The sequence below is a fragment of the Anoplopoma fimbria genome, chromosome 16 (genome assembly GCF_027596085.1).
Source record: "Anoplopoma fimbria isolate UVic2021 breed Golden Eagle Sablefish chromosome 16, Afim_UVic_2022, whole genome shotgun sequence".
Taxonomy (NCBI): Eukaryota; Metazoa; Chordata; class Actinopteri; order Perciformes; family Anoplopomatidae; genus Anoplopoma; species Anoplopoma fimbria.
In genome coordinates, this window is record NC_072464.1 from 10173059 (window position 1) to 10198740 (window position 25682).

The 25682-nt window shown below is 40.0% G+C and overlaps 5 protein-coding genes across 9 annotated transcripts in view; 2 read left to right on the forward strand and 3 right to left on the reverse strand.

Moving 5' to 3' along the window:
• The first annotated feature begins 36 nt into the window (after window positions 1-36).
• ube2al (ubiquitin conjugating enzyme E2 A, like) lies at window positions 37-3779 on the forward strand. The gene is made up of 6 exons (XM_054615239.1): window positions 37-220; window positions 1909-1989; window positions 2101-2126; window positions 2293-2382; window positions 2467-2555; window positions 2978-3779. Exons 1-6 carry the CDS (start codon window positions 177-179, stop codon window positions 3104-3106), a joined length of 459 nt encoding a protein of 152 aa, XP_054471214.1. The 5' UTR covers window positions 37-176; the 3' UTR covers window positions 3107-3779.
• Window positions 3780-4241: 462 nt separating this feature from the next.
• On the reverse strand, window positions 4242-8367 carry ing1 (inhibitor of growth family, member 1). Its single transcript, XM_054615410.1, has 4 exons — window positions 8178-8367; window positions 7123-7291; window positions 5994-6142; window positions 4242-5480 (listed from the first exon to the last, which is right to left on the reverse strand). Exons 2-4 carry the CDS (start codon window positions 7259-7261, stop codon window positions 4839-4841), a joined length of 930 nt encoding a protein of 309 aa, XP_054471385.1. The 5' UTR covers window positions 7262-7291; window positions 8178-8367; the 3' UTR covers window positions 4242-4838.
• A 270-nt stretch (window positions 8368-8637) lies between these two features.
• Window positions 8638-14451, reverse strand: naxd (NAD(P)HX dehydratase). 5 transcript variants are annotated; one of them, XM_054615163.1, is made up of 11 exons: window positions 13022-14090; window positions 12463-12909; window positions 12023-12173; window positions 11870-11915; window positions 11659-11747; window positions 11310-11418; window positions 10805-10855; window positions 10618-10722; window positions 10402-10522; window positions 10133-10256; window positions 8638-9198 (listed from the first exon to the last, which is right to left on the reverse strand). In XM_054615163.1, exons 1-11 carry the CDS (start codon window positions 13533-13535, stop codon window positions 9048-9050), a joined length of 1908 nt encoding a protein of 635 aa, XP_054471138.1. In that variant the 5' UTR covers window positions 13536-14090; the 3' UTR covers window positions 8638-9047. The 5 variants fall into 5 exon arrangements, with proteins under 5 accessions (XP_054471138.1, XP_054471141.1, XP_054471139.1 ...); XM_054615166.1 differs by lacking the exons at window positions 12463-12909; window positions 13022-14090 and adding an exon at window positions 14257-14451; XM_054615164.1 differs by lacking the exons at window positions 12463-12909; window positions 13022-14090 and adding an exon at window positions 14120-14250.
• Window positions 14452-16093: 1642 nt separating this feature from the next.
• Window positions 16094-20433, forward strand: rab20 (RAB20, member RAS oncogene family). Its single transcript, XM_054615683.1, has 2 exons — window positions 16094-16572; window positions 19436-20433. Exons 1-2 carry the CDS (start codon window positions 16383-16385, stop codon window positions 20026-20028), a joined length of 783 nt encoding a protein of 260 aa, XP_054471658.1. The 5' UTR covers window positions 16094-16382; the 3' UTR covers window positions 20029-20433.
• A 216-nt stretch (window positions 20434-20649) lies between these two features.
• Window positions 20650-25682, reverse strand: part of col4a2 (collagen, type IV, alpha 2) — a 60573-nt gene continuing 55540 nt past the window's right edge. The window contains exons 45-48 of the mRNA XM_054615680.1: window positions 25064-25180; window positions 24465-24656; window positions 23027-23313; window positions 20650-21918 (exon numbers count right to left, since the gene is read on the reverse strand). Of these exons, the coding sequence (XP_054471655.1) occupies window positions 21664-21918; window positions 23027-23313; window positions 24465-24656; window positions 25064-25180 (851 nt within the window). The 3' untranslated portion in view covers window positions 20650-21663. The remainder of the gene's footprint in view (window positions 21919-23026; window positions 23314-24464; window positions 24657-25063; window positions 25181-25682) is intronic.

A 25682-nucleotide genomic window follows, 5' to 3' on the forward strand; every position in this document is an offset into this window, starting at 1 on the left:
TATCGTCCGGTAAACCTGGCTGGGCTATCTAGCGCGTCAGGATTATCCAGAGAACGACGGAAAGCGTCGGGCGACTGTGAAGGTGTAAAATCACCCTAAATACAAAACAACGTTTTTGATTAAACAGTCTCCTGTTAACGTGTTGGGGTTATCAATACGTGTTTCACAAGTAAACCATGTCAACCCCGGCCAGAAGGAGACTTATGAGGGATTTTAAACGGTAAGCTGATGGTCAGAAACGATCGGGTTAATGCTGGTTGGCTATGATTTGTCAAAAACAGCTAACATTAGCTTAGCTTACGTTAGCTAGGCACAGCTAACCAGTATACTTTTTACTAATATATCAACCTATTGATCCGCAGATCTCTATCATAAATATGAACGTAACGCAAATGCCGTGTATTGTATCGTGTTTTTAAAATAACAGGAATGTTTACGTGAAATAACATTAATGTTGTAGCGAACGCTTCGACCACAGCTAGCTGGAGGCTAACGTTGCTAGCTGATACCCTGTGTGTGTAAGGCTGATACGTGTTTACGACAGCAGGATAGCGTTTCAGTTTACGGCCGCTAGTTCACTCTATAAACTGGCTATTTAAATGCCCATTATAAGTGACTGGTTGGCCATTTTATACTTGAGCGAAACACATTTAATGCAACGTATCTGACGTAAATGCTCCGTGGATGTAAGGCCACCTGATCTACCTTACACCCGTCTTCAACATTAGCTCTGCTATCAAACAGTGTGTTATATGGCTTGTTGCAAAAGGTGGGAGAGATAAACAATTAGGTTTTGACCTTTGACACCACTGTTCCTATTTTAACAGTCAATAGGATAAGAGAGTTTTGTTCCACTACCTACACAATGCCCTGAAGAATAATTCATTTTATTTTGTTAACAACGAGATGTTGAATTTAGGATACAGTAAAAAAACAAAGACAACATTTTTTTTTTTACTAATAGTCCCCCTTGAAGCTGCCACAATGTGAGGGTCTCTGTTAGTAATGACCTTAATGTTGATCTCAGCTGATAATGCTTTTAAGACGATGCATTGTAGTTAAAAATAAATTACAATGCCCATTATTTACATGATTCATTGCTTGATTAATTCAGTTAGTTGCTAATGTTATATGTATATATTTGTTCAAGGCAAAAGACGAAATTGCTAAAATATTAAACATCAACAGGGTTTAATGTGGGAAAATATAATCACTCAGTAATTATTTTAATGTGTTTACTCTTGCCAGAAAGGTTTAGTTTTATTTGAAAAGAGAGACAGGAAATACTGAGGCGTCGACTGTTCTGTTTTTTGTGCTCATTGTTTAAACAACAAAATGACTGGCTACCAAGATACATGTGACTATAGCTTAGCCATTAAGAATGGACAGTGTTATTTCGGATGTGTAAGATGTGTGTAGGTACGACGCTGTCCATAGGACTGAAACAGGAAATCGATAGACAGACAGACTCGGTTTTCACAGCTTGCTTGCTTTTCCTGGTTGTAAATGGAACTTTTGGCCCTAATTCCATTCCCCCCCCTCAAATAGCTGTTTCTAAGTGCCAACTACGTGCCAACCAGATAAGCTATTATTGGGAGAAATCAAGCAATTCTATGTAAATGAGACACTCAGTACCATAGAGCCTGAATAAAATAATACTTTTTCATAACCACATTTTTCGGCCAGTGCAATGATAAGACTGTTGAAACAGGCTCCTTAGATCAAGTAGTAAACTACTCAGGGTTACGCCGAATTTCAAATATAGAGTTTGGCTGTGGCTTATTGTCAGAGGAAAGTGGTCATTCAATTATGGCATTCACCTAACTGGCTGAATGAATCTAGTTTCTGCTTGTAGAGTATAATTTAGAGGTTCTGCAATAACCCTTTTCCTTATTTTTTGATATGAAGGCTACAAGAAGACCCGCCAGCTGGTGTCAGTGGTGCCCCATCTGAAAACAACATCATGGTGTGGAATGCAGTCATATTTGGGTAAGACATTGATGCACAGCTATTTCCCCCCCAACTACAGATCTTATAAATGTGTGTATAAAGTGCAAAATGAATGACGAAATACCTTTTTGTCTAACCTCACACTCACAGCCCCGAAGGAACTCCCTTTGAGGATGGTAAGAATCTCACTGTGTTAATGAATGATTTGTTTGTTTAGTAAGGCATGTTGTCATTTTATTGCATGTAAAACTATTCTAACATACTTAACCACATCCTAACCCCTTATTAAGAGTATGTTTACATAGATTCACAAATAGTTTTTGTGTCTCGTCTTTGTCCCAGGTACATTTAAACTCATTGTAGAGTTCACAGAAGAATACCCCAACAAACCACCCACAGTACGATTTGTGTCAAAGATGTTTCATCCAAATGGTAAGATTATTGTCTTTTCCTCGGCGTATTACAGTGTTGCTATTTACGGTAGTGTTTAATTGTGTTTATTTATTTTTCCCACAGTCTATGCAGATGGCAGTATATGTTTGGACATCCTACAGAATCGTTGGAGTCCAACATATGATGTGTCCTCTATTCTTACATCTATCCAGGTATAAAAATGTCAATAGACAACGATATAAATATATGTTATACTGTCAGGCACTCCTTCTTTTACTTCTTACCAAAGGTGAAAAAACCCCCAATGGTACTCAGTTTTCAGTGATACAAAATAGAGAATGCAAACCCTATCTTTAACATTGAGAAACTGTAACTTTTACTTTAAACTAGAAAGACTGAAATTATAGATTTACAGTCAGATATTTTCTGTGATTACAAAAGTCAGGTGATAATTTGGAAAATTCTGGTGTTACTGACTTAAGTATTCTGAAGATGTTTAAATTGGATGTTATTGAAACCAAATGACAAAATTATAATTTGTTAAGGCTTGTGACTAAGTAGATAAATGGCGTTGATGCAGGTGTTATTTTCCACTAAAACAGTCACCTTCAGTTTTTATCTTCTCCCCCCCCAGTCCTTGCTTGATGAACCAAACCCCAACAGTCCAGCCAACAGCCAGGCAGCTCAGCTGTACCAGGAGAACAAGCGGGAATACGAAAAGCGTGTGTCTGCTATCGTAGAACAAAGCTGGAGGGACAGTTGACCTGACAATCCCCATAGCTGCTCTCTCAGTTGTTAAGCTGTGTGTTGCGAGTTTTAGTGGAGTACCTCTTGATTTTTGGGCCCCCCCCATCTTTTTGATTTTAAGCTTTTATGCACTTTACCGTTAACTTCCCTTCATAGAATGTTTTTTTTTGCCCGTCGGGGATTTATTTTTTTCTATTCTATCCCCCATTTTCCAGTCGGTCAGGGGAAATGTGCTGAATCTTGCCTTGATGTTTTGTCAGTATGGACTTGTGGGCCATTACCCAAAAATTCTGGTGTGTTCTTACTTGCTGTAATAACTCCCCATGACTTATTATGTTTAACGTCTTGGAGGGTGTATGAATTACGTCATGGGTCGTTTTCTGTTGTGCTCCTTATCTTTTCTTCCCGTTTGTTTTCACAAGGCAGTTTGTCATCTCCAATGTTATCCATCCTACCTTCCCTTGGGAGAATGAGCAGCCTTAAACATCACGGACTACAACTAAATCAGACATCTTTACACCGTGTCTTTTGCTGTGTTTTGAACTCTGTTACATGCATGACAGAAAGAGTGTATTCGCGTTCCTGTTCAGTACTCATGTATATAATAAAGCTGCAACTGAATTTATGTACAGATTTTACACTGGTTGTCCCCATATCATTTTTTTCAGCACTTGTAAATAAAAACAGCAAATCCATCTTTATGTGAGAAGCTTTTTACTGTTACTAATAATTCAATACTTTTTGACCTAGACCAAAAACCTTATTTTCCTATATCATGTCATAAAAAGTAAGAGTATAGTATGTCAAAGCTATAGTATTTATTTATTTTATTTATAATATTTAACAAAAAAGTCAGTATAGTAGGTCAAAGAAAATTCATAGTATTGTAACTAAAAAATGCAGTTGGGGTTAGCAGTAGTGTCATAAAATGTAATAAAAAAATCATAGTAAAGTATGTCATAAGTCATACAAACCTTAGTATAGTTTGACATAAAAAATGTACGTCATGAAATGTCATCTTAGTAGCTCATAAAATTTCACTACATTAAAAGCCATTAAAAAGAGTCAAGGGTTTAGTATGTCAGAAAAAATGATAGTACAGCATGTCATAAAATGTAAACTAGAATTACCGCCATACCGTTTAACCTCTGCCAACCAGTCAGTTTGCATCCATGTTCCTCTAATATGTCATCACTTGATGCCATAAATTGCCATAATTAGCATTACAATTTATGGCCAAGGAAAAAATGACATCCAGAAATTCCTGAGACATCTCGTTCACGAGACAGGGACGGACAGACAACCTGAAAACATGCTTTTGGAGTGGAGGCATAAATATGTAAAACTAACCCTTAAACCTGCAATAACTCTTTTTTTATGCCACTTAGCAGGTGGTCAAAAACATCCTTAAAATCTACTTTATTTAGAAAGGTTTTATTTGTGAAATGAATTGAGCATATATAAAGTGGGTGATGTTGCATGCATGATGAAAACAAAAGGGGATGTAAGATACATGCAGGTTGTACTGTACTGTTTCCATTTTTTTTACAAATAATCCCAACCAGGAGGCCGCAGTCTTGTTTCTCAGCCATGCAGAAGTTATAAAAAAATAACAATTTACAACATTCCTCAATTCTTTACTTTTTTTTTTTTTTTTTTTTAAACAGTGTTGCCAGTAAATGGAAATAAAGACAAAACGTAAAATTATGTTTTTACTCAAAAGTGTTCATTGGGCCGGACAGAGCGAGCTACCTATTGTATGCCCTGTCCTTCTTGGCCCTCTCTAAGGCCTTGTCCATGGTCTTCTCATTCTCACCTCTACACTTGGGGCAGTACCACTTGCCCTTGGGCTTGTGATGGAGCCCAACACATGAGAAGTGAAACCACTCAATGGGACATTCATCGTTATCACAGCCAATCATCTCTCCGTAGGACACCTGCTCACACAGGCAGTATGTTGGCTCATCCGGGTCGATGGGCAGGTCTGGGGGCGACACTTCTCTCTCAGATTTTCCTTTTGACCTTTTCTTCTTCTTCGAAGACGTTTTAGCCCTCTTTTCCCGGGATGCCCCCACTCCTGCGTCCTCGGTGTGATCCAGACCCCCGTAACTTTCCCGACTTTCTCCGTTTTTCTGACGTCTTGAGCGTTTTCCGCCGGCCTTGTCTCCACCGGCTGAGCCTGGGGTGACCTCATCACGCTTCTTGTCGTGATGGCCAGTTTTGCCTGGAGTAACGGTGGCTGATGATGATGATGATGATGACATCATGGACACTGCAGTGGCCGTCATGGATGTAGCTGTGGGAACGTGACTCTCTGGGACTTCTTGAGAGGAAAGGAGAAGTTCAGAATGCCAGTCTATTTGTCGTGTTCGGTTCTCAACCAGCTCCACCTGCAAACAAAGACCGTTCAGATTTACTGTTAAGCTCTGCCTGCTGTCGTCTGAAAACACTTGCAAAACAAAAACTACAATTAAGACCTTAACTTGCTTAGTTTAAAAAGTAGCAAGCTGCAGAATGGCTTTTCTTTGATAAACAATGTGTTATGATGATTTTGTATTTGAAAAGTTAATCACTGCAGGAAACATATTTCTTGGATAGGAAATCGGTGAAGAGCAAAAGGTAAGACATGCTTCTTGTTTATCAAGCTATGCATTATAACATAGTTCATTCTGTTAATAGCCAGAGTTGCAGCAACATAACTATTCACAGCTTCCAGAGAAATTAAAATGTGTGCAAAATGGAGAACCTTATACACAAAGGCCTTTAAGCAGGTTTTTATTTTCTCAGGGTCAATTTTCTGAGCACAAATGTTCCTGGAAAAGCACTTATCTGTACTCACACAGTTGCACACACTCAGACCTGGAAGTTTGCCAATCAGCAGCTGCAGGGCTCTCTAAACCTACCATTTGACCGGCAATCTGGATCTTCTCATCGCCAAGCTCTTGACTACGAATCAGCGCTCTCTGAATGGATAACTGAAGCTTTCGCCTCTGAAGTGAGTCAGATTCTCGGCGGTACCGTTCATAAGCATCGTCAAGCTCCTTCAGAACATCTGCCAAAGAAGAAATCAAGGGGAAAAATTTAAATGTGAATAGGAATACTGAAATTCAACACATTCTCGAAAGGTACACACAAATAAATGATGTTACTTGTCATGTTAGAAAATCTTCTTGACTGTATTATGTGGTGTGGAGGTTGTTTTAGTCAGTGAATAATGAGTGAAAAAACTGTCCTAATGGCCTAGCATGACATTAGACTGCATTAGTTTTAGCTAGGTGAAACAGGACTGTAGATGTTGGGTTCAGACATGTAGCTACAATGTAAATTATAGCAACATGTCTACAATGTGCTATATAATTTGTTAAGTGTTCAGTTGGTACACTTATTTAAGTACCTTATAAATGTCTTGTTTTAGTGTGGAAAAAACATGCATGTATACATGTAAATTTAATCTCTATATGTGTTGAATTGTATGCCCAACTGTAATGTATAATCACAGATAGACAGCGATTATATTGCTGGCCTTATTTGATCACTGCAAACACACACAAACACCCTCTGAGCTATTCTAAAGTCCTTTGTAGAATGTAACAAGTGTACCATAAAGTGTACTATAAACACTGCCAGAATTTTCTCTATAAAGCACCTAATTACATGGTACTTTCAAGGGAAAATTCAAAGAAATCACCAATTTATATTTCAGTTTGCAATATTTGCCATTTTAACTGAGGTATCTGTTAAGTAATTGTTTAACTATATGTTACAAAATGATTTTTGCAACCCACTCAGTATCGAATGATTTAGTATATTCATTTATATGATGATTCTTCAATTTTAATTCTCATTAATATGATTATCATGTGATTTCCGCGGGGATCTGTACCAAACAAAGATGTTTTCTTAAGTCTGTAGGATATGTATTGGCCAGAACATCTCTGCGGTGTGACAATTTATAATTCATGATGGTATTTCTACATTTTGCCTTTGCCAAATAAATTTTGATAATTGTGCAAACCATTTTTTGTTTTTTACCTTGATACCTGGCATCAATTTCCTTCATGAGGGACACACTCCTCTGCAAGTCAAATGGTAGTGTCTCCACCAGGTCCAAATACTCCTCCACATAATTCACTACAACGTGGCTCGGGTCGCCATTGGTTGGGTTCAACATTGCGGACCCGGGACACTCCGATACTTGCACCTGTTCACAAAAAAAATCCTTATTAAAATGTGTAGTGTTGCTGTACATATGTTCAAATGCTGTTTTCTTGGCAACTATTACTTCATTCAGTCGCATAAAACGACCATGCTAAAGAAAACCGATCGGCATTTGTCTTGATTTCAAGTATAACTCATTTTAAAATCAGTCCGTGAATTTACACAATAATAGACAAAATGAGAAAGGGGGAGGGGGCAACTCATCTGAAGGCAGCCATCCTAGAAATGGCTTGCTACGTGTACTATGAATCTGCCAACAGAGAGCGAACTGACGGGAGAGGAAAAGTAACTCTGTGCAAGAAGTAAACAACTAACAAAGTAGCGTGGGATGAATTACAAACCGGTGTTTCCATGTGGAGTCAACCACAAACACGTCCACAACAACAGTGGAGCTCCTGGGTCTACTTCAGTCGTGATGATTCACGTCGACTAACCGATACAAACTTACTCCTCTTTGCAAGTTTGAGCTCGACCAACTCTTAAACCCTTACTTCACACACCGACATGTGATGCTATCAGGGATGTGATCGCTTACTGACAGCAATGAAAGTTTAAGTCGCGTTAGTGTCAAACACAGAGACGATCCGGACCAGTGTTATTCAATTACATCGTATACAATCACACAACACTCTACTGCTACATACACACGTTAACGTGACACAAATGGACGGACATTACAAAGATAAACAATCACTCTGACACTATAAGAGGTCTCACTGATATCGTGCTCGCTTCAGTGTAACCCCTTTAGCCGCATTAGCTTCTGTTAGCTTCCAAAGCATAACGTTACTTAATGCAGAAACAATCATTCAACAACGCTTCACTACGCGTATTTAGTTTGTAGCTGGGCGGCCTGCAGATGGACTTACGTGTGGGTAATAATAGCTTGTTTTTCTGTAGCAAACGTCCAACACTGCTGGGATTCAGCTCCGGCTGTTGTTGCTAGCGCTAGGTCGTGAGCAGAGTCGACCACTAGTCTAACGCTAGTGGAGCGAGGGGTCCTTACAGCCAGCGGCAGCTCGTGTTAGCTGTCCGCTCAAGTGCCTGAACAAATATGAAGTGCGGAGCGGCCACTGATACAAGTCAATGCATTATTTATATTTATATTTCTATTTCTGTTTGGCTTCAAACATTCATTTCAGCCTATTTTTTTAAAATATAATTTCTTACTTATATTACCATTCTGTTATACGTTAATGCCAGAAGTCCCCTTGCCTTGGCAGTAACAAACACGACTCTGGTATGTTTTTCAAGCTCCCAGTCAATACTGCCCCCCTGTGGCAATAAAGGCACTCTGCCATGACAGCTTCCAATAACTTGTTCAAAAAGTCACTCACACAAAATTGTATTTATTTAAAAAAAATTCAAACAGGTTTCTGGTTCACACTGGTTCTATTTATCTTACCATCTCAGTCTCTTTGGTGGGTTGTGAAAAATGAAGCTACCCCAGCATGTTTGGTGAATGCATTCAGATGAATACTCGAGAAATGGAAGACCGTATTTGTTGGGTATTCTTACAGGGTTGATTTAATACACCTCAAACTACAAGTCAGTGTGCAATTGTTTTTGCACTGGAAAGTGAGCGTCGTCTTACCTTCATTCAAATTCAACTTTATGAGATTTTTTTCCGCCAGCCCACCCATTATATTATGGGTGGGCTATATTAGCAGTTTTTAACAATGCAAAATTGAGTATGTATTTGTATAGCTTTTAAAACCACAATTTTCATTTGGCTGATTTCAGCTTTCAAATAGCTTTTTGAAGGCTGAGCCAATCTCCTGGATCATGTCCGTTGTGGTGGTGGACCTGCCATGTCGCTGGAATGCTTGACTGTTGCACTGTCTTGTAAGCAAACAAGCCCCGAATGCTGCAACCACCGATGGATTTACACTGGAGGACAAAAAATATGGATAAGGAAAAGGACAGACACACATAAAAATACATTTATTTGTACAATATGACATTAATATATCGTAGTATTGTAGTTACTTCAGATGATTCTTAACAGCATTTTCGTGATTTATGATTTTATCTATTCAATGCCAGAACGTGGTGAAAACCTCCCTCTATAGTTTATCACAGCCCAAGGTGACATCTTGGAAAGTATCTGTGTTTTCCAAAACCATACTAATTAATGTGCCAGAAAAAGATTTAGCATGTCCCAATACATAGTCCGTCAAATGTAGTGTGCCAAAGATACCAGGATCTTCTACTGCATCCGGTCACATTTTGCAGTATGCAAGCCAGCATTCCTTTTCTGGCTACTCTGACCGACAATTCTCTGTGCAGCGGATATATGAGCAAGAGGGTCTAAGTTGAAGCTGCAATGGGATGTGCCAATTGAATGCATACTACATGCAACAGCACGTACTTTGTAAGGGCAGCTGCGGTATATATAAAAGAAAATGAAAAGGATGCGATTTGGAACCAACTTATGCAGCCCAAACCCAAAGATATTAATTTCATTATCACATACTACAAGTTAAAGCAGTATATTATTACAATAAAAAGCCTTGAACTATTTGTTTTGCATTGCTGTCGAAAAATTACTATATCATAATTGATTTGATGTTGATTTTCTCCAACTACAATACATTAACCAAAAAGTGACTTCATATTCACTTTTTTTTTAGATTTTTGTAACGGACTGAAGTGAATGGAAAATAAATAGGTGCTGTAAATCATATATAGTACAATACAAAAATGTATTACAAATGGTTCAAAAAATGTGTTTTTATACATTTAAGAAAATGGTATGTTCCTTTAAAAAGTTGCTTTACACTACTATTAAAACAAATGGACCAGCAGCTTATCTTGTCTTCACCTTCTGTTCATTCCAGCTGCAGAGGCAGCATGGGCCCAGTGTGCCAAAACTCCCATAGATCCAGATAGAAGATCACCCTGTCCACCACATCTTCTCCCACTGCCCTCAATACTGCATGAGATCACTGAAAACAAGAATTCACAAAAAGTAGAAAGAGCTATTAAGTTTCTCAGGATTCACATCAAAGTATTTATTTACAAAAAAGGATTGGCTGTAAAAGTTTGTCGTCTAAATATTGTTTTCATAATGTACATGGACTTGACACTTACCCCTACTGCCGTCTGTAATGAGATCATGTTCTCCTTTTAGCACCACAGTGAGGTTGCCCATGGCTACACTGAGCTGCATGACGCTGCGTTGATGATCACTGATGTCCATGGGCTCATGGTGCTGAGACAGCAAAAAGACATACATAAATTAACACACAGAATTATATGTTATATGCCATCAACTGGTGACCAGATCACCTCTGCAGAAAAACCCACCAGTGCCTCATAGAGTCGAGTAAACTCCATGAAGTTAGGTGTGAGGATGCCCTTCTGGTACCCCTGAATAACAGATGGCTGCTGTGTAACCAGCCATAATCCGTCCTGTTAAAAAGAAACAAACACACTCAGTGACTGTGTACAGATTTGCCAATAAAATCCCATCTGTTCAGCAGCAGGAACTTACTGCATCAATGACTATAGGGATGTCTCTCGCTTTAGACTTCTCTATCACCTCCTAAAAGAGAGAGAAAAAAAGGTTATCTGGAGATAACATGTTAATTATACATTATAATTAAGTAGTTTTGGTCCAACAAGAACACTGTAATGTCTTTAGTTTCATCAGTCAAAGTTAATCAAAGTTGGGCTACACTTCAGTATCAATTTAGCAGCAGTGCACATGTGCTCCTTTCATATAAAATTTGAACCATCAGTGTGAGATCTTTCTCTACAAGTCTGTGACATTCCCACTAAGCCATGTTTTATGGGAATTTAATTTAAATTTGACCGTTTACACAGAGAGCCACAAACATGAGGAGTTGTGTTGTGTTGTGTTGAACATAAACTCATCACTGTATCCTATCTAACAACTGCCAAAAAATAAGACTTTTGATCAGTTTTGTGTTAACGCACAAGCAGTTGGCCATAGAGACTGTTTTGAGTGCAATGGGGAGTAAATGTATTCCACGTGCCTTGGCTGTTTTCAGTAATGCGTCTTCTCTCCCTAGACCTGGTCCAACCACAAGGCCGTGCAGTCTTGGGAGCCATTTTTCTATCTCTTCCACTGCATTAGGACTGTCTCTTGATACACACACACATGAATAAAGACAAACCTGCGTTAGATGTGTCTGAATCCACACATTATGAAAAGTCCCACTTGGGTCATGATCTAAGTCCCAAAATATATTTGCTTTTTTATGCTTTGCGCATAAATAGTTTTCATATATGAAAAGTTTTTTTTTCTTTTAAATCCTACAAAAGAATTGTGTCCTGTCAAAATGATATTCAGAAGATAATCAGTGCAGGTGGATCTGTACTTACAGAACAGGATGAACTATGAGCTCAGGGCTGTATGATTTGATTACAGTTGCAGCATCTTTGGTGCAGAACACATGAGACAAGTCAGCCCCCTGGAAACAAGACAAAGGCACAGTCACTGCACCCAAACTGAACTTTAACTCAAAAACATAAATTCAGACTGGGTAACATTAAGGAGAAATCTGTCAGAAGCGCGATCAGAATTACCGCTTACCACTTTCAGTGCTGAGATGGCGGCAAAGTATGGAGCTCCAGTATAGCTTTAGAGTGTGGAGGTGAAAATATTAGGGAAAATGTTCCATAAAACAACAAATTAAATTCTTCTTTTGGTGAATGATGTTTGTATTATGGGCAAATTGTGACATACTCTTGGCATCCTCCAATGATCCCGATACGTCCATCCTGTCCCTTGTGCTTTTTGGATGTCAGTGGAGGCACTATGTTCTTTACCAGTGAGACGATGTCATCGTCCATGCCTCTGTGTGATGTAGACCCCAAACTGTAGTAGCGTTCAAACACTGAGGGAATAAGCAAAGTGACAGTTTTTTAAAAGTGTGGGATACTTGCTCAGCTTGAGTTGGTGTCTAATCTACGTTTTTACCATACACAGACACAAGGTGACAACAGTTTGGCAACAAAACCAAAACAATGAGATAGAATGTACTGCGAATTAGGAAAAATTAACAAACCACCGAACTAAAGAAAAACTGTGTACTGGAGTGACAGCTCCATCACTGAGCCTTCACATTACAGCTGATATGCCTTTGATTTCCACCTCATTGCTGCACACGACACCGAAACTAATACCTAATCCCTGGGGATCTGGGTTCACCAGTTGGCTTTGTTGGGTGCAACAGTCTGTCTGGGGTGGAGGGCGTCTCAGATGACTGGACTGGCCACGTGTACATGACGGGGAGGCCCGGGAGGACGCAGGAGCGTGGGCAGGCGGAGCTGTTTTGGAGGGAGCGGCAGCAGAGCCGTTTCTCGCGGAAGAGATGCTGGAGAACATCTGGCCGAGCATCTGAAGCATGTGCAGCTCCCTGCCGTGTTCGGCTTCCCTGCGCCGGTCTTCGGCCTGCAAGCGCTGTTCCTCCACCCGGTAGAAGTTGTCCTCAGCCTGGGCGCTCTGCTCCAGGAACTGCTCCATTAGTTTCTCCATGGGGAAGTTTGCACGTCGCTTCCTCGGCCGTTTAGGCGTTCTGGTTGACAGATTACAGGCCGACTGACTGCTGTTCTGTGGTCTTGCTGAAGTGCCTGAGGTAGAGATGGGTGAGACGTTATGGGATGCAACTTTGAGCATAATAGAATGAAATGATTCTGGTATTAGTAAGAACCAAATGAATGTGGACAATAAGGGAGGACTTACTGTTATTGCCCACTGTCACTTTAACTGGAATAGGGATGGGAACAGTTGGGTACTCCAGCTTCACTTCAGTCTCTGCAGGGTAGGGACACTCCCCTGTGCTCTCCGAGTAGGCATCCTGAGCATCTTCTCCCTCCTCCTCCAGGCCATCCACGGCCTCCTCTCCTCCCGCCCCGCTGTCTATGAACTCCTGAGGATCCAGTGCGGGCCGGTTGCTCAAAATCATCTCCATGGTGTCATAAAACTTACAAATCTTGTGATACTGTCCGTTGTTGCGTAGATTACCTTCCTTTGCTAACAAGTACTGCCTCTTGAGGCTTTTGATCCGCACCCTGCACTGCTCCGGCGTCCGTTCAAAGCCCATCGCCGCCAGCCTCCGGGACACGTCGCGGTACACGAAGCTGTTTCTGAAGTTTCCATCCAGCGCCACCTGGATGTCCTGCTCCCCCCAGATGTTCAACAGGGTCCTCGTCTCTACGTCCGACCACAAGAAGCCCCGCGTTGTGTTCGCTTGCATAGCCGGGTTGAACGGAGATGTTGACGCTGCGGATTATAATGGACGTCTGGACTGGATCTTTGCTCTTCGCTGCATCAAAGCTGCGGGGCACCGACGTCCCAAACAGCAACAACTGGCCATTTAGGCAGCTCAGAGGAATGTGTGTGGGTGTTAATGGTCGTTTTTAACTTGGGAACCATGACGCTATCTTGTACAGATCAACTCTGTGTGTGCTAGCTAAAGCCTAGACGTCTGTGTTTATCATTTCACGTCGTTAACTAAAATGCGTAGCGTCGTACTTTAGAGTAACTGACTGGGGATCGGTGTCACCGGGCCCCTTCACGACCTTAACCGACGCTGGCGGAATGTTAACAACCGACCTCTGATCAGCAGTCTGAGGGTAGCTTCACCTTTCTCCGCCTGCTCTTCCGTCAGCGCTAGGTGTCTGCCAGGTCCTAGAGCCCCCCCCTGTTACACAGCCAACTGGGACTTAACGTGTCAACTCCTCGAACAACAGTGAGTGCAGCCCCGTGTAGCTTAGCTAGCAGAACAGCTAGCAGGGCGTTGCAATTAAATAAAATGCCACAATGTTTCCTTCGATTTACCTTTCTCGTTCAAACAGACCAGCGTGGCGATAAGTGACAGAGCAACTGTGAGGAAGCAAAAGGCGAGCATTTGAATCTCTCGCGGCATGTTGTGATCATTCTTCAACCCTCCCCTTGTTGAACACAGTTCTTCTTACCTAAACTGGGACTGCGTTTCAACGCAGACAACTGAACACCAATGATCCTGATCATGAGGCGCATTGACCCCGTGCTCCAGTACAGGAAGTGTATGATGCCTTTAAAGGCGCCTCCGACAGTCCTTGATCCCAGTGGGTTGAAGGCATCACAGTCAGGAGCAGCCACCACAGCTAAGCTGCACTTCCTTTAATGGCCGCTAGGTGCTGGTTTTAGTAACCCTTAATACATTTAAATACTCTGGTGAACATGTGTGCATATGTGCATATGTGCAATGTCAGTCCTGTACATTTGGGCTGTTTGTAGATGCAGATTTGTTCCAACCTTAAATCAGAAACATGACTTCTTCATCACTAAATGTCTTCTAAATATGGATAATCATTGTTTGTTTGTACCATTGTACAAGTTTTCTTTCTTTTTTTAATATTAGTTCTTTGAAAGTGTAGCAACTAAAAGTCACACTTGAAAAAAAGTCACAAAATGTATCGGAAAAATATATAAAAGCAGGCTACTTTTTTTTTTATTTTTTTACACAAAATCATCTACGTTACATTGTCATACTAAAGTGCAGAGTAAATGGTAACATATCATTCAAACTTATTGTAAAAATGTTACATCAGTTGTCATGTGCTTACCATAGAAGGAAGCATTGAAGGCACAGCAAGTATGTTCTGAGGCACATGTTACGTTAGCCTATGTCACAAGAATTTCCTTATGTCCACATATACGACAGGAGCCTATATATGACCGCAGGACACGAGTTGATGACACTGCAGTTGGTATGAAATCGGTCGACTTGAAATGAAACAAAAGTTGGTAGTTTTAAAGAATATAATGTCGCCTGCTGTAACCGTTTTATAAGACTGAAAGGATATAGAACAGATGTAGGTGACCTTAGAAGTGGCACACTAGCAATACGTGTGAGTTTTGGGGAAATGTAGAAGTGGCCTCATACACATGCAAGGTTCTTAGGGTTATTTCAGATGTGGATGTTTTCATAAGAATGGCAGCCTTCTTGTAGTGTGTTTCTATTTATAATTACAGTGTCCTGATTATGGGAAAACAGTTTCGCGTTGACGATATGGATGAAATAAAATTACAGATCTCTGTGGTGTCATAATTAAACTTAATGTTAACCTTTATGTCGATATTGCACACTGATTAACAAGAGCATTTTAACATGTCCTTCCTTATCTAAAATGTTCACAGCCCCTCTCATAGAGTGAGCCCAAACTTGTGCTTTATTGTGATAAGGCAAGGGCCTCTTAAAGCAACACTATTTGTCTTGTTTTGAGGAGTTTTTTTTCCTGAGGTCTGAAGAATCTGCTTTTTCAAGAGTATTCTTTCTTCTAAAGTGTGTCATGGTCAAATGCATGCATTTGGCAAGATAGTCTGTACAAAGCTAGTTGTCTTCTGAAATTGAAATTACCCCTAATCTGGACATACTATTTATTATCTGTATTTCCTCGCCCTCTTGTTGTGTTTTATTTTAATTATATGCTTGTTTATTGTGCCTGGCTACTTTGTCTGAAATTATTTCCCCCTTTTTTTGTTCCTTAAACATTATGAGATCCCATAATTATGACTTACTATCTCACAATTATGAGATACTATCTCATAGTTAGTCATTATTATGAGATAGTAAATCATAGTTTTGAGAAAGTTTGTCATTATAATGACTTATGGGATCTTTATTATTTTCATCACAGTGGCGGAAATGGGCTTTCATACTAAACTGTGTGTTTTTTTTGGTGATAATAAAAAACTAGAACATGGTAATCAGCTGGGGGCGGTGCACACTTCTCCTTCAGGGTACACAGCCTGCCGGTAGCTCAACCTGACAAGCGTAGCTCAGGGTAAAAAATCACCACGGTCCAATCCTCACCTACTTCCTGTTTCACCTCAGCCACTTTTCTAAGTTCAGAGTCAGACAACAGATGGAGACGAGCCAACGCTGGATGGTCTCCCCGTCACACATTAACTTCAGTTCATAAACATGGCGTTGGTCAGCGGAACATTCTCGATCAACCTGACATTAAAGTGACGCGTTAGACCGAGTTTCTTCTCCGCGATACAGAGAGGAGTAAAATAAAAAAAACTCTGGTTCGGGACCAGACGACTCAGCAACATGCCCGAAGTGTCGAAGATGAAGAAGCCCGACGTCAAGGTGGTTCTCCTGGGAGACATGAACGTGGGCAAGACGTCGCTGCTCCACAGGTACACGGAGAGGAAATTCAAAGACACCATCAGCACCGTCGGAGGGGCGTTTTTCCTCAAACAGTGGGGACCTTACAACATCTCAATATGGGACACTGCTGGTAACACCTATCTCATTTGTTTTTCTCTTTTTTTATTTTTTATTCCACTCTTTATTTTAATTTCTTCTGTGTATTTAACTTTGTTTACCTGATGACGCGTGACCCCACCACCTGAGTCAATCACTAGCATGTGACCGCTCAGTCTGTACAGACTGCAAACCCCACCTCTGCTATTTATATGTTATGTAAACATTATAATTTGAGTGCTGAACCTAATAACAACACCATGTCTTAAAAAAGCTTTGCATAATTAAAGCTTTTCAGGTCAAAAAACATCCTGATGATCAAACACACTGAAAACTAACCCTGAGAACAACTTCAAAAATGAATATGTTAATATAAACAGTCACACTCTTTTTTTTTTAAACAATGCCAGTGTCCCGTCTACTGCTTGATTTGATTAGACCTACTTGATTTTATGTTGATACAAATGCTATCTACTGGCCAGAAACTGTAATCATTAACACATTTAGTTGTATCAGCCAAAAGTCATTGGCCCCAAGTAAAGTATACTAGACTTTATCTTGAAAGAGTAAAAGATAAAATCGTTGGTCAAAAGTAAAATAAAAATCAATACATGACACTAACAACCTAATGTGTTTTATTTAAAAAGAGACTATTTATCAAAACACTGAATAAACTGAAAATAAGTCTGTTGGTCACTGAGTAAAACATGAAATAAGACGATTACTTTTTTTGATCAGTTGGATCAAGCAAATTTCATGATGATCAATTCTTTAGTAGGAAAGAGTTACAGATTTATTACAAATGATTATTTGTTCCTGTTTTAATTGGTTCTTATATGCTTAAATGCATGTGATGCCTTTGTAGCTTTGTGATTAAGCAAAGACCAAAATCACCCTGATGAACACCTGCTTCCTAAACAAACCCTTTACGGTCCCACTTATTATTCTGCAGATACCTTAATACTGTTTTATTAAAATATATGTTGCGTTACTTATAATAAGTCACACCACACTGTTTCCTGTTTTCTGATCATGACAAATCACAGTGTGCTTTTTCTTGTCCCATATTGCTCAATACTGGCCTAATCTGACCCAATCAAGACTAAAGTCATCTGAGTACTTCTGCAGTAACCGCTCCCACGTACACACACTTTCAGCCTTTTTTTAATCTACGAACAGCTGCCTGAGAGAGAGGCCTCAGAAAGGATTTGACAAAAAACAGACAATTCCAAGTTGATTTTTACTAAATCTTGACTAAAAATGTAAACTAAGATGGAATTTTCTGTTTGCTAACTCATTTAATTATTGATTATTTGTTTCAGCACTACATGAGACTGTTTACTTGGTACGGTAACACGTATAGCAGTCTTTATGCTCTGTAGCTGGTAACACCTTTGTTGTGGAATGCTGTTAATTTGCCGGGAAGATTTAAAATACACAGACCCAGTTTGTTATAAACTGGGTAAATAACTGTTATATTGAGTACCTATAATATTTGAACATTCAAACCCATACTTTTCTATAACTTCTGTCCCTAATGGCCCCAAGGATCACAATGACTTAAGATTTATTTTCTTTTAAATCTGCTAATTTAGGTATTTATATTACATGTTGGTGATTCATCCAGTTGCTGCTGATGAATAAGCTTAGAACTGCACCACATTCCAGTATTGTGCAAACATTGATTACAATTAACCCTCTTGGGCAAATACCGACTGCACAAAAGTAGAGTTGGTGAGCCGTATAGATAAGGAAAGTCTGACCATTTCCTGTCTATGTTCCCCCTAACTCCATGACCTCTGACAGGTCGCCCTTGTGTTTGTTTTATTAGTCACTGTGGTGGAGAAATGCTGGATCAGCGCTGAGTCATTTAAACGCTGCTGTTTCAGACCTATCAGTGTCGGCTGTAAAGCTTTTAAAGAGTGTCAGTTACAAGGGTTGTTAATTAAACTATGTCAGATGTTTGGCTCGGCATGTTGAAAACAGTCTGTTGCTATTTTCCCACTGATAATGCCCCTTTTCAGTTTAATTTCAAAGCCCCATGAAGGCATTTAAGCCGCCTACCCTGTTCCTCTTAATAGTCACATGACAGGGTTGGTAAAGGAAGACCTGACTCCCCATGCTTAAACCTAGTCTTTCCAAACTTACATACATCTTTCAGATTTCCAGATGCACAACGTCGGCTGAGTTATTTACTTTTTTTTGTCATTCAGCCAATAGTATGTAACCTCAACCTTACCTCAGATCTTCAGAGTATTCTGGTGTACTCCAGGAGGTATTTGTGGTGAATCTGTGTGATGAATACACTCTTAGATAGCATTATAGCAGAAATGATTAGTTGATTCATCATTAGTCAACTGACTAATTATAATTAATTGTTCCAGTTATTTCAAGCAAAAAGAAGTCCAACATTTACTGTTTCCAGTTTGTCAAAAAATAAACAATTCTCTTTTTAGTTCATGTATAAAATTAAACTCAATATATTTCAAGTTTGGAATTATTGGTAGGTTAAAACAATGACTTTGAAGATACTTCATTATACTACAGGACATTTTAACAGTAATGTTTCCCAAATTTCTGACATTTTATGGAGAAAACATTCAGTTAATCAACAAAATAATCATAGTTATGTGTACTGGATAAAGTGGTACTGAGTATTGTCCAAGAGATGCCCCCTGTGGCAAAGTATCCGCACACAATGTGCCCTTTCAGGAATACTGCATATTTCAACAACAAAGCTTGTTTCTGTTTTCAAACTGCTGACTGTCTTGCACAACTTCTCTCTGTACTGTGTGTCCTTCTGCAGGGCTGTTCATCCAGTGTGGCTGTTTTAAGTCTGTGTGTTTATGAGGTTTGAGTTTGAGTCGAACACTGTTGAGCTCTCCCTATCTCCTCAGGTCGTGAACAGTTCCACGGGTTGGGCTCAATGTACTGTAGAGGTGCCGCCGCTATCATCCTCACTTACGACGTCACCAACTGGCAGAGCCTAGCTGAGCTGGAGGAGCGCTTCCTTTCCCTGACCGACACTGCTAACCATGACTGCATTTACGCTCTAGTGGGCAACAAGGCTGATCTCACAGACCCTAAAGCCCAGCTGTGTCTGGACTCAGATGTGGCGTCTGAGGGGTGTGAGGAGGAGAGGACAGAACCACAGGCGCTATCTTCTTGCCCCACACCCCCGGCCTCCCCCACTTCCCTCTCTGGGATGACACTACACAAACAGGTTACCCCTGAAGATGCAGCAGCACTTTACGGGAGGATACTCCGCTACAAGGGCCTGGAAGAAAAGAGCAGCCTGCCCGCCGAGAAGATGTGCTTCGAGACGAGTGCCAAGACGGGCTACAATGTGGACACTCTGTTTGAGGCGTTGTTTGATCTGGTGCTGCCTTCCATCCTGAGGAAGAGAAATGAGAACCAGGAGTCTCCTACGGTGGACCTGGAGGAGTGTAGGGGGGCCAGCACCAAACGGACCAGGTCTGGCTGCTGCTAGAGGCTGCTACCGGCAGAGACTTATTTCTAATGAAGGACAATCTAGACGTTGCTCTGCGCACCAAATACATACTGTGATGGTACTACTTTTTTTACTACACAATGGCATTAATGATATCCCGGTTACACAAATACACATTCTTGATTCTGTCAGAAAAACCAGCTGGCGGTCATAGTGTCCGCTAACATTTTAAGGATGGGAAATAAACGTTTGTTGCGTTTTCACTCTATACTTTGAAACATTCCACCACAACAGCTGAAACCACACTTGTATCCCAAAAATGTGTCTATGATCAAATAACACACTGTCAATCACTGCTTTTTGTTAATGTTTTGTTGTTAACAGCACTAATTGTTATTTGGCACATTGGTGTTAATTATAGTTGTGATTTAAGGTTTCAACAAATCATTTGTTCTTTTGTTTTCTTTTATGCTCCGTTATTAGCCTTAATATAGATCTTTATATCTCATAGGCACATTTGGAACTTTTCAATGAGTGTAAATAGTTGATAAACCTATTGAATTTTTAAGAACGCTGTCATAATAAAGATTTTTATTTTACAGTCTGTCTGGTCGGCCAGATTAGATTTAGATTGTGAGAGTAAAGCAACACAATCAGAAGTATAACAAACAACATTTAATCTTTACAATCCAATGAATTAATCCTGTTATGCGAATTACCAAGATAACAATACGGTTAATTATAAGCATATTACCGGCCTGATCAAACGGTGATTTCCAAACGAGCGAATCTAAGTGAAGTAGAACATTTGACCTACTTTCTAAATTGTGAAAAATATTCAGGATCATTGACCGCAGCATGGATTAGCAAAAGTCAGACTTTTGATCTGAGCTGTTTACATTCTGTCCTGTTGGCAGTTCAATAATTAGTAGATTTGTAAAGGAAAATGAGTGTGACATGATTAGTATTAGATAAGACATATGTTTAAACTTCTGTGGACATGGGTCAAGTTCATTCAGCTGGTATAAATACAAACAGAATCAGTGCATTTTGTGAACATAATGGTGTCTGAAAAATAAAGAGTTACAGGCGATATTGCAATAGTTGATAAATGCATAAAACGGATGAACAGCTTGAAAAGTTCTATTATAAAAGCAATTTTTTTTTAAGAGTAATGGAATAAAAGCAGGATAATATTGTCAATAGTATCAACAAACAATTGTTCAAGACCCATTCTTCAGCTGGCTGAGAAGCAGTGTTAGTGGCTTTATGGTGGGCTGCATACACTAAACAATACAATCATCTAGATAAACTAAAGCAGTGCATAAACATGGGCGTCTTTGGTTCAGCTGTATTGTACGGTCTCTGATCGTTAACAATATGTCATTGTAGCTGAGGTAATAAGTTAAAACAGTAAGCACCAATCCACATTTAACACAAAAATATTTGTTTTCCCATAAAGCTGTTGAATTCATCATGGGGCTTCTCTTGTTTTATCTACAGTGGGACATTTCACTCAAAGCTTCACAGTCATTGCTCGGGGAGAACGTTTTACATTGATTTAAACCAGTATTTCAGATCCCCATTTGTTTGGTTTAGCACATAGATAACAAGATGACACTAGACCACTGTCAATGCAACAACTTGTTTGTGTCGGCGTTACTGTAAAGTCCCTCACAAGTTCTTCATGCAGACCTGGCAGCGGCTGATGCGTGACAGGAGCTGACCTGCTTTGAGCGTCTCTGATGCCGGCTCAGTGTGGAAGGACTGATCTACGGAGGTTAGCCAGAAACTGTGCTTGTTAGCAAAGTAGTGGCATGTGCCTTTGGCCCCGTTACACTCAATGAAGGGTGTTGTGCGGAAGTCCTCCAGGCAAGAGCCGGGTGATGACAACGACTGACCTCCGCCTTCATTTCCTGCTGCTGTGTGCTGTGGAGGGGACAAAATGAGGAAGGTGTGAAATCAAATGTACACAAGAGTATTTAGTTACATGTCACACTTATAGGATACATTTATTGCTAAAGTTATATTGTGTATTTTATTTTTGACAACAAATCACCCATGAAATGACAAAAAATAACACATTGTCCTGCTGCCATGAATACTAGCACATCAAAGCCATGAAAAAATATGGACAGTGCCCAATAAATTGAAAAATGTACTCCTGTTTGCGTAGAAAAATATATATTTGTGACCCGTTTTTAAAGACTTTCATATTTGGTAGGAATGAACAGGCTGAATCTTAGTGCCACAGAGAGTGTAGGATAATCAGGAAAAATTAAGAGATGGACAAATACATAGGTTTTGTTTTTTAATAACAAAATATAGAATATCGCCAGCCTTGCCCGAGAAACTACACTGATTGTTATCAGGCCTGGTTTTACTCATAAAATGTTTGATTGCAAAGACATTTCTTGCTGTGGCAGATGATTTTGCCCAAAACATTTTAAAATAGGAAACAAAGCCCTGTAGAACAGTGGAGGGTAGGAGGAAAAGTGTCGACCTCTTTGTAACAAGAGACAATGGTTGCTTTGAGAGTTGTAAGCCTGAATGAGTCTCCCAATAATCTAGTATTGTACTTCCATAAAGTTGACAGACTATGGAAAGGAAGACTGAATAAACTTTGATCTGTATCTAAGCAGCAAGGCTGAGGTATTGTGACTTTTAGTCACTAGCATGGGCCAAGCTCCAAGAATGCTGCGTCCTACACTTCCCTCACTGACAGGGACTTTTCATGAGACGCTCCCTGTCTGGTAAACACTCACATCTCTCAGTCTCCACATTCCCAGTTTGTAACACAGGCGTTCTAGTCTCCAAACCAAGATGTTTTTATATTTCCCAAAGCTACTCCAGAGCCACAGAAAACATTATACAACCCTTTTTGCAAGATGAATAGTAGTATCCATCATTAGTAAAGTGAAAATAGATAGATGACATATAGTTGCCAATTAATATAAATCTTTTGTTATGGTAGGTGCATCAAGGTCTCACAATTGACAAAGAAACACATTCATCTAGCAGGAAGACCAGAACTTACCATGAGGAAAGAGTAACCGATCCACAGGCTGCGCCAGCCTGAAGGACACTGTGGGATGGTGATGTCCTGACTGTGGATTGCGATGGCAACTGATGGAGCTTCGCAAACTGAGCAGCGGCTGATATACGGTCGGATCTCTCCCTCTTCTACTGGCATCATGGGAAGAGGAGCAGTCGTCGACAGCCAGTAGGATTTATCATTTCTGCTGGCATAGTAACAGATATCTCCAGGATTGCAGTACAGGAAGGGCATGCTGTTGAACTTTGGGAGGCAGGAACCAGCCAAACCTGCGAAGATTTTTGGAAAAAAGACTCAAATTTCATACACACACAAAGTATACAATGAATAAATGGCATTAAATAAGACTGACATAATTAAACATTTAAAACAGATTCAAAGTATGAGAGAAAAAATAATATACAGCTGAGCTCAATGGAGGACCTACACTTTCTTATTCTTGACTCTCTACTGTACAATCTCTACTATAAAACGGTAGAGATTAGGAATAAAGTAAATTAACTGACTCTGTAACATTAATTATCCAGCCACATCTACCTAAACATTAGCTAACATTTGCCACCTTAAACTACTGGTTATACCAGACCAAGTCATGCTGTAGCAGAAAAAACCCTTGAACCCCCAAGGGTGCATTGTATAACATATGAATTTAACTTGTTATAGGAATTATGTGGTTTTTTTTTATAAGAAATGGGAGGTCGTATTTGATCCTAAACAAAGTAGTTTGTGTTTTTGAAAAAAGCATTTTATTGGAAAATCTAAGCCAGTTGTACAGTTTGTCTTTATTGTAATGCCTGTGGTAAAAAGCAGCACTGAAACTAGAGTGGGGATTTTATTTCTCCTGGTTAATTTTGTGTTTTTAAGAATTTCTCACACTTAGTGAAAGAAGGTTAAATAGAAAGCAGATCTTCAGAAACAAGTTCTCCATTAAGCTGTGTTCTCCCTCTCGTGCATAGTTTATTAATTTAGAGCCAAAATGTGATTACACTGATGGAAAATAAAGCAGGCTCTAACTGGAACACCCAATTGAATTAGACTTTGAGGATGTGAGGACAAGCAGTGGAAAGTAGTTTATCACAACTGAGAACACTGCTATGACCGTGAGATAGTGTAATGAAAAACAAGTCTGTCCTTTTTCTGTCATCCACCATGTCTATTTATAGTGCAGAATATTTCAAAAGGTCACTTTCTGTTTTTCCACCCACATCATGCTTTTATAGCTCAGTTTGAAATGTGAAATATAAGAGTGAGGACACTGGCTGGTCTAAACGGCCCCAATTCAAACTCTGCCAGCAGCGAGATCCGATGGGCCCGATTGCTCTGGAATGTCTTCTGGTTCATTGGATCACAATGTCTGTTCTGACAGGACTGATATGTAACAAGCTCACACTGGTATTTGTCACAGTTCACCCTGACTTACCCAGATCCTGGTTGTGGGCCTTTTCCTGGCCCTCGAGGTACAGCAGACTGTAGCCGTCCCACAGTTTAGACATACCCACAGGACACATGGGTGTCTGTTCTGATTGACTGTGTTTCACCAGCAAGTAACCCACGCTGACACTGCGGCCCGGCATACCGGGCAGCCCGGGGATACCAGGGTTGCCACGGTGACCTATTGAGGAATGAACTAATTATCATTTATGCAATGCATTTATACATGTTTATACTGTACACACTTGATACATGCAGCACTGTGTAACATAGTTGCACTATGTATCATGCAAATAAGATTTCCCTTACACAGATGTCGTTATGCATGTGGCCAAATGCTGTCATAGCTTCAGTCAACCATCTGCGCTAAAATAATTACATAATAATATAAACAGACCTTAATGGACGCTTTGGTCCCCAGCTCAATGCTATTAATGCTTATTCAGTCACTAAACCGACTTTCACAAAACATAACAAGAAAACCCTCTTGGTAACTGGTTCCCTGCTTAGGCGTCTCCACCTACTTTAAATCTTTTAATCCAGGTTTATCAACCCTAATCCAGGTCTGCCCCACAGTGTTACACTCACCTTCCATGCCCTGCAGGCCGGGGTGGCCCTCTTGTCCAAACTCTCCACGAAATCCAGGTGTTCCTGGTCGACCACTTATCCCAGGCATGCCCCTCTGCCCATTCGGTCCTATGAAACCTGTACAGAAAGAGGGTACGAGTCAACGGCGCTGGAAGCCAGTCAGTGTTGGTGCTGCTGATATAAATTCAGTCTATATAATGATGTCATACTAAATGATGCACCATATTAATGTTTTATGCTTTAAATTGAATGGCCAGGAGCATTTATATTTAACAGTTATTAACACCTAACCTTTAGTTATTTACGACTTAAAACTATGCAATTTAAACCATTTTGGACCATTATTACTATTATAAATATGTCCCCAAAAGACTTGCTATAGTTGAATAAAAAAAAAAAATGTTCTCCCCAGCATTCTCATAGATTGACTGGTGGATGATTTGCTCTCATCAGCGTTATTATGTACTGCTTTTGCTGGATTTGAGCATTGTGTTGATAAATTACAGCACCCTTGTTTTCATCCCCCTCCCATCTACCATCCCTTGCATCAGCTCGTCCGGATGCTCTTTTAGAAAAGCAAACTTACACATCAACATATTGTATGTCGAAGCAACCACAG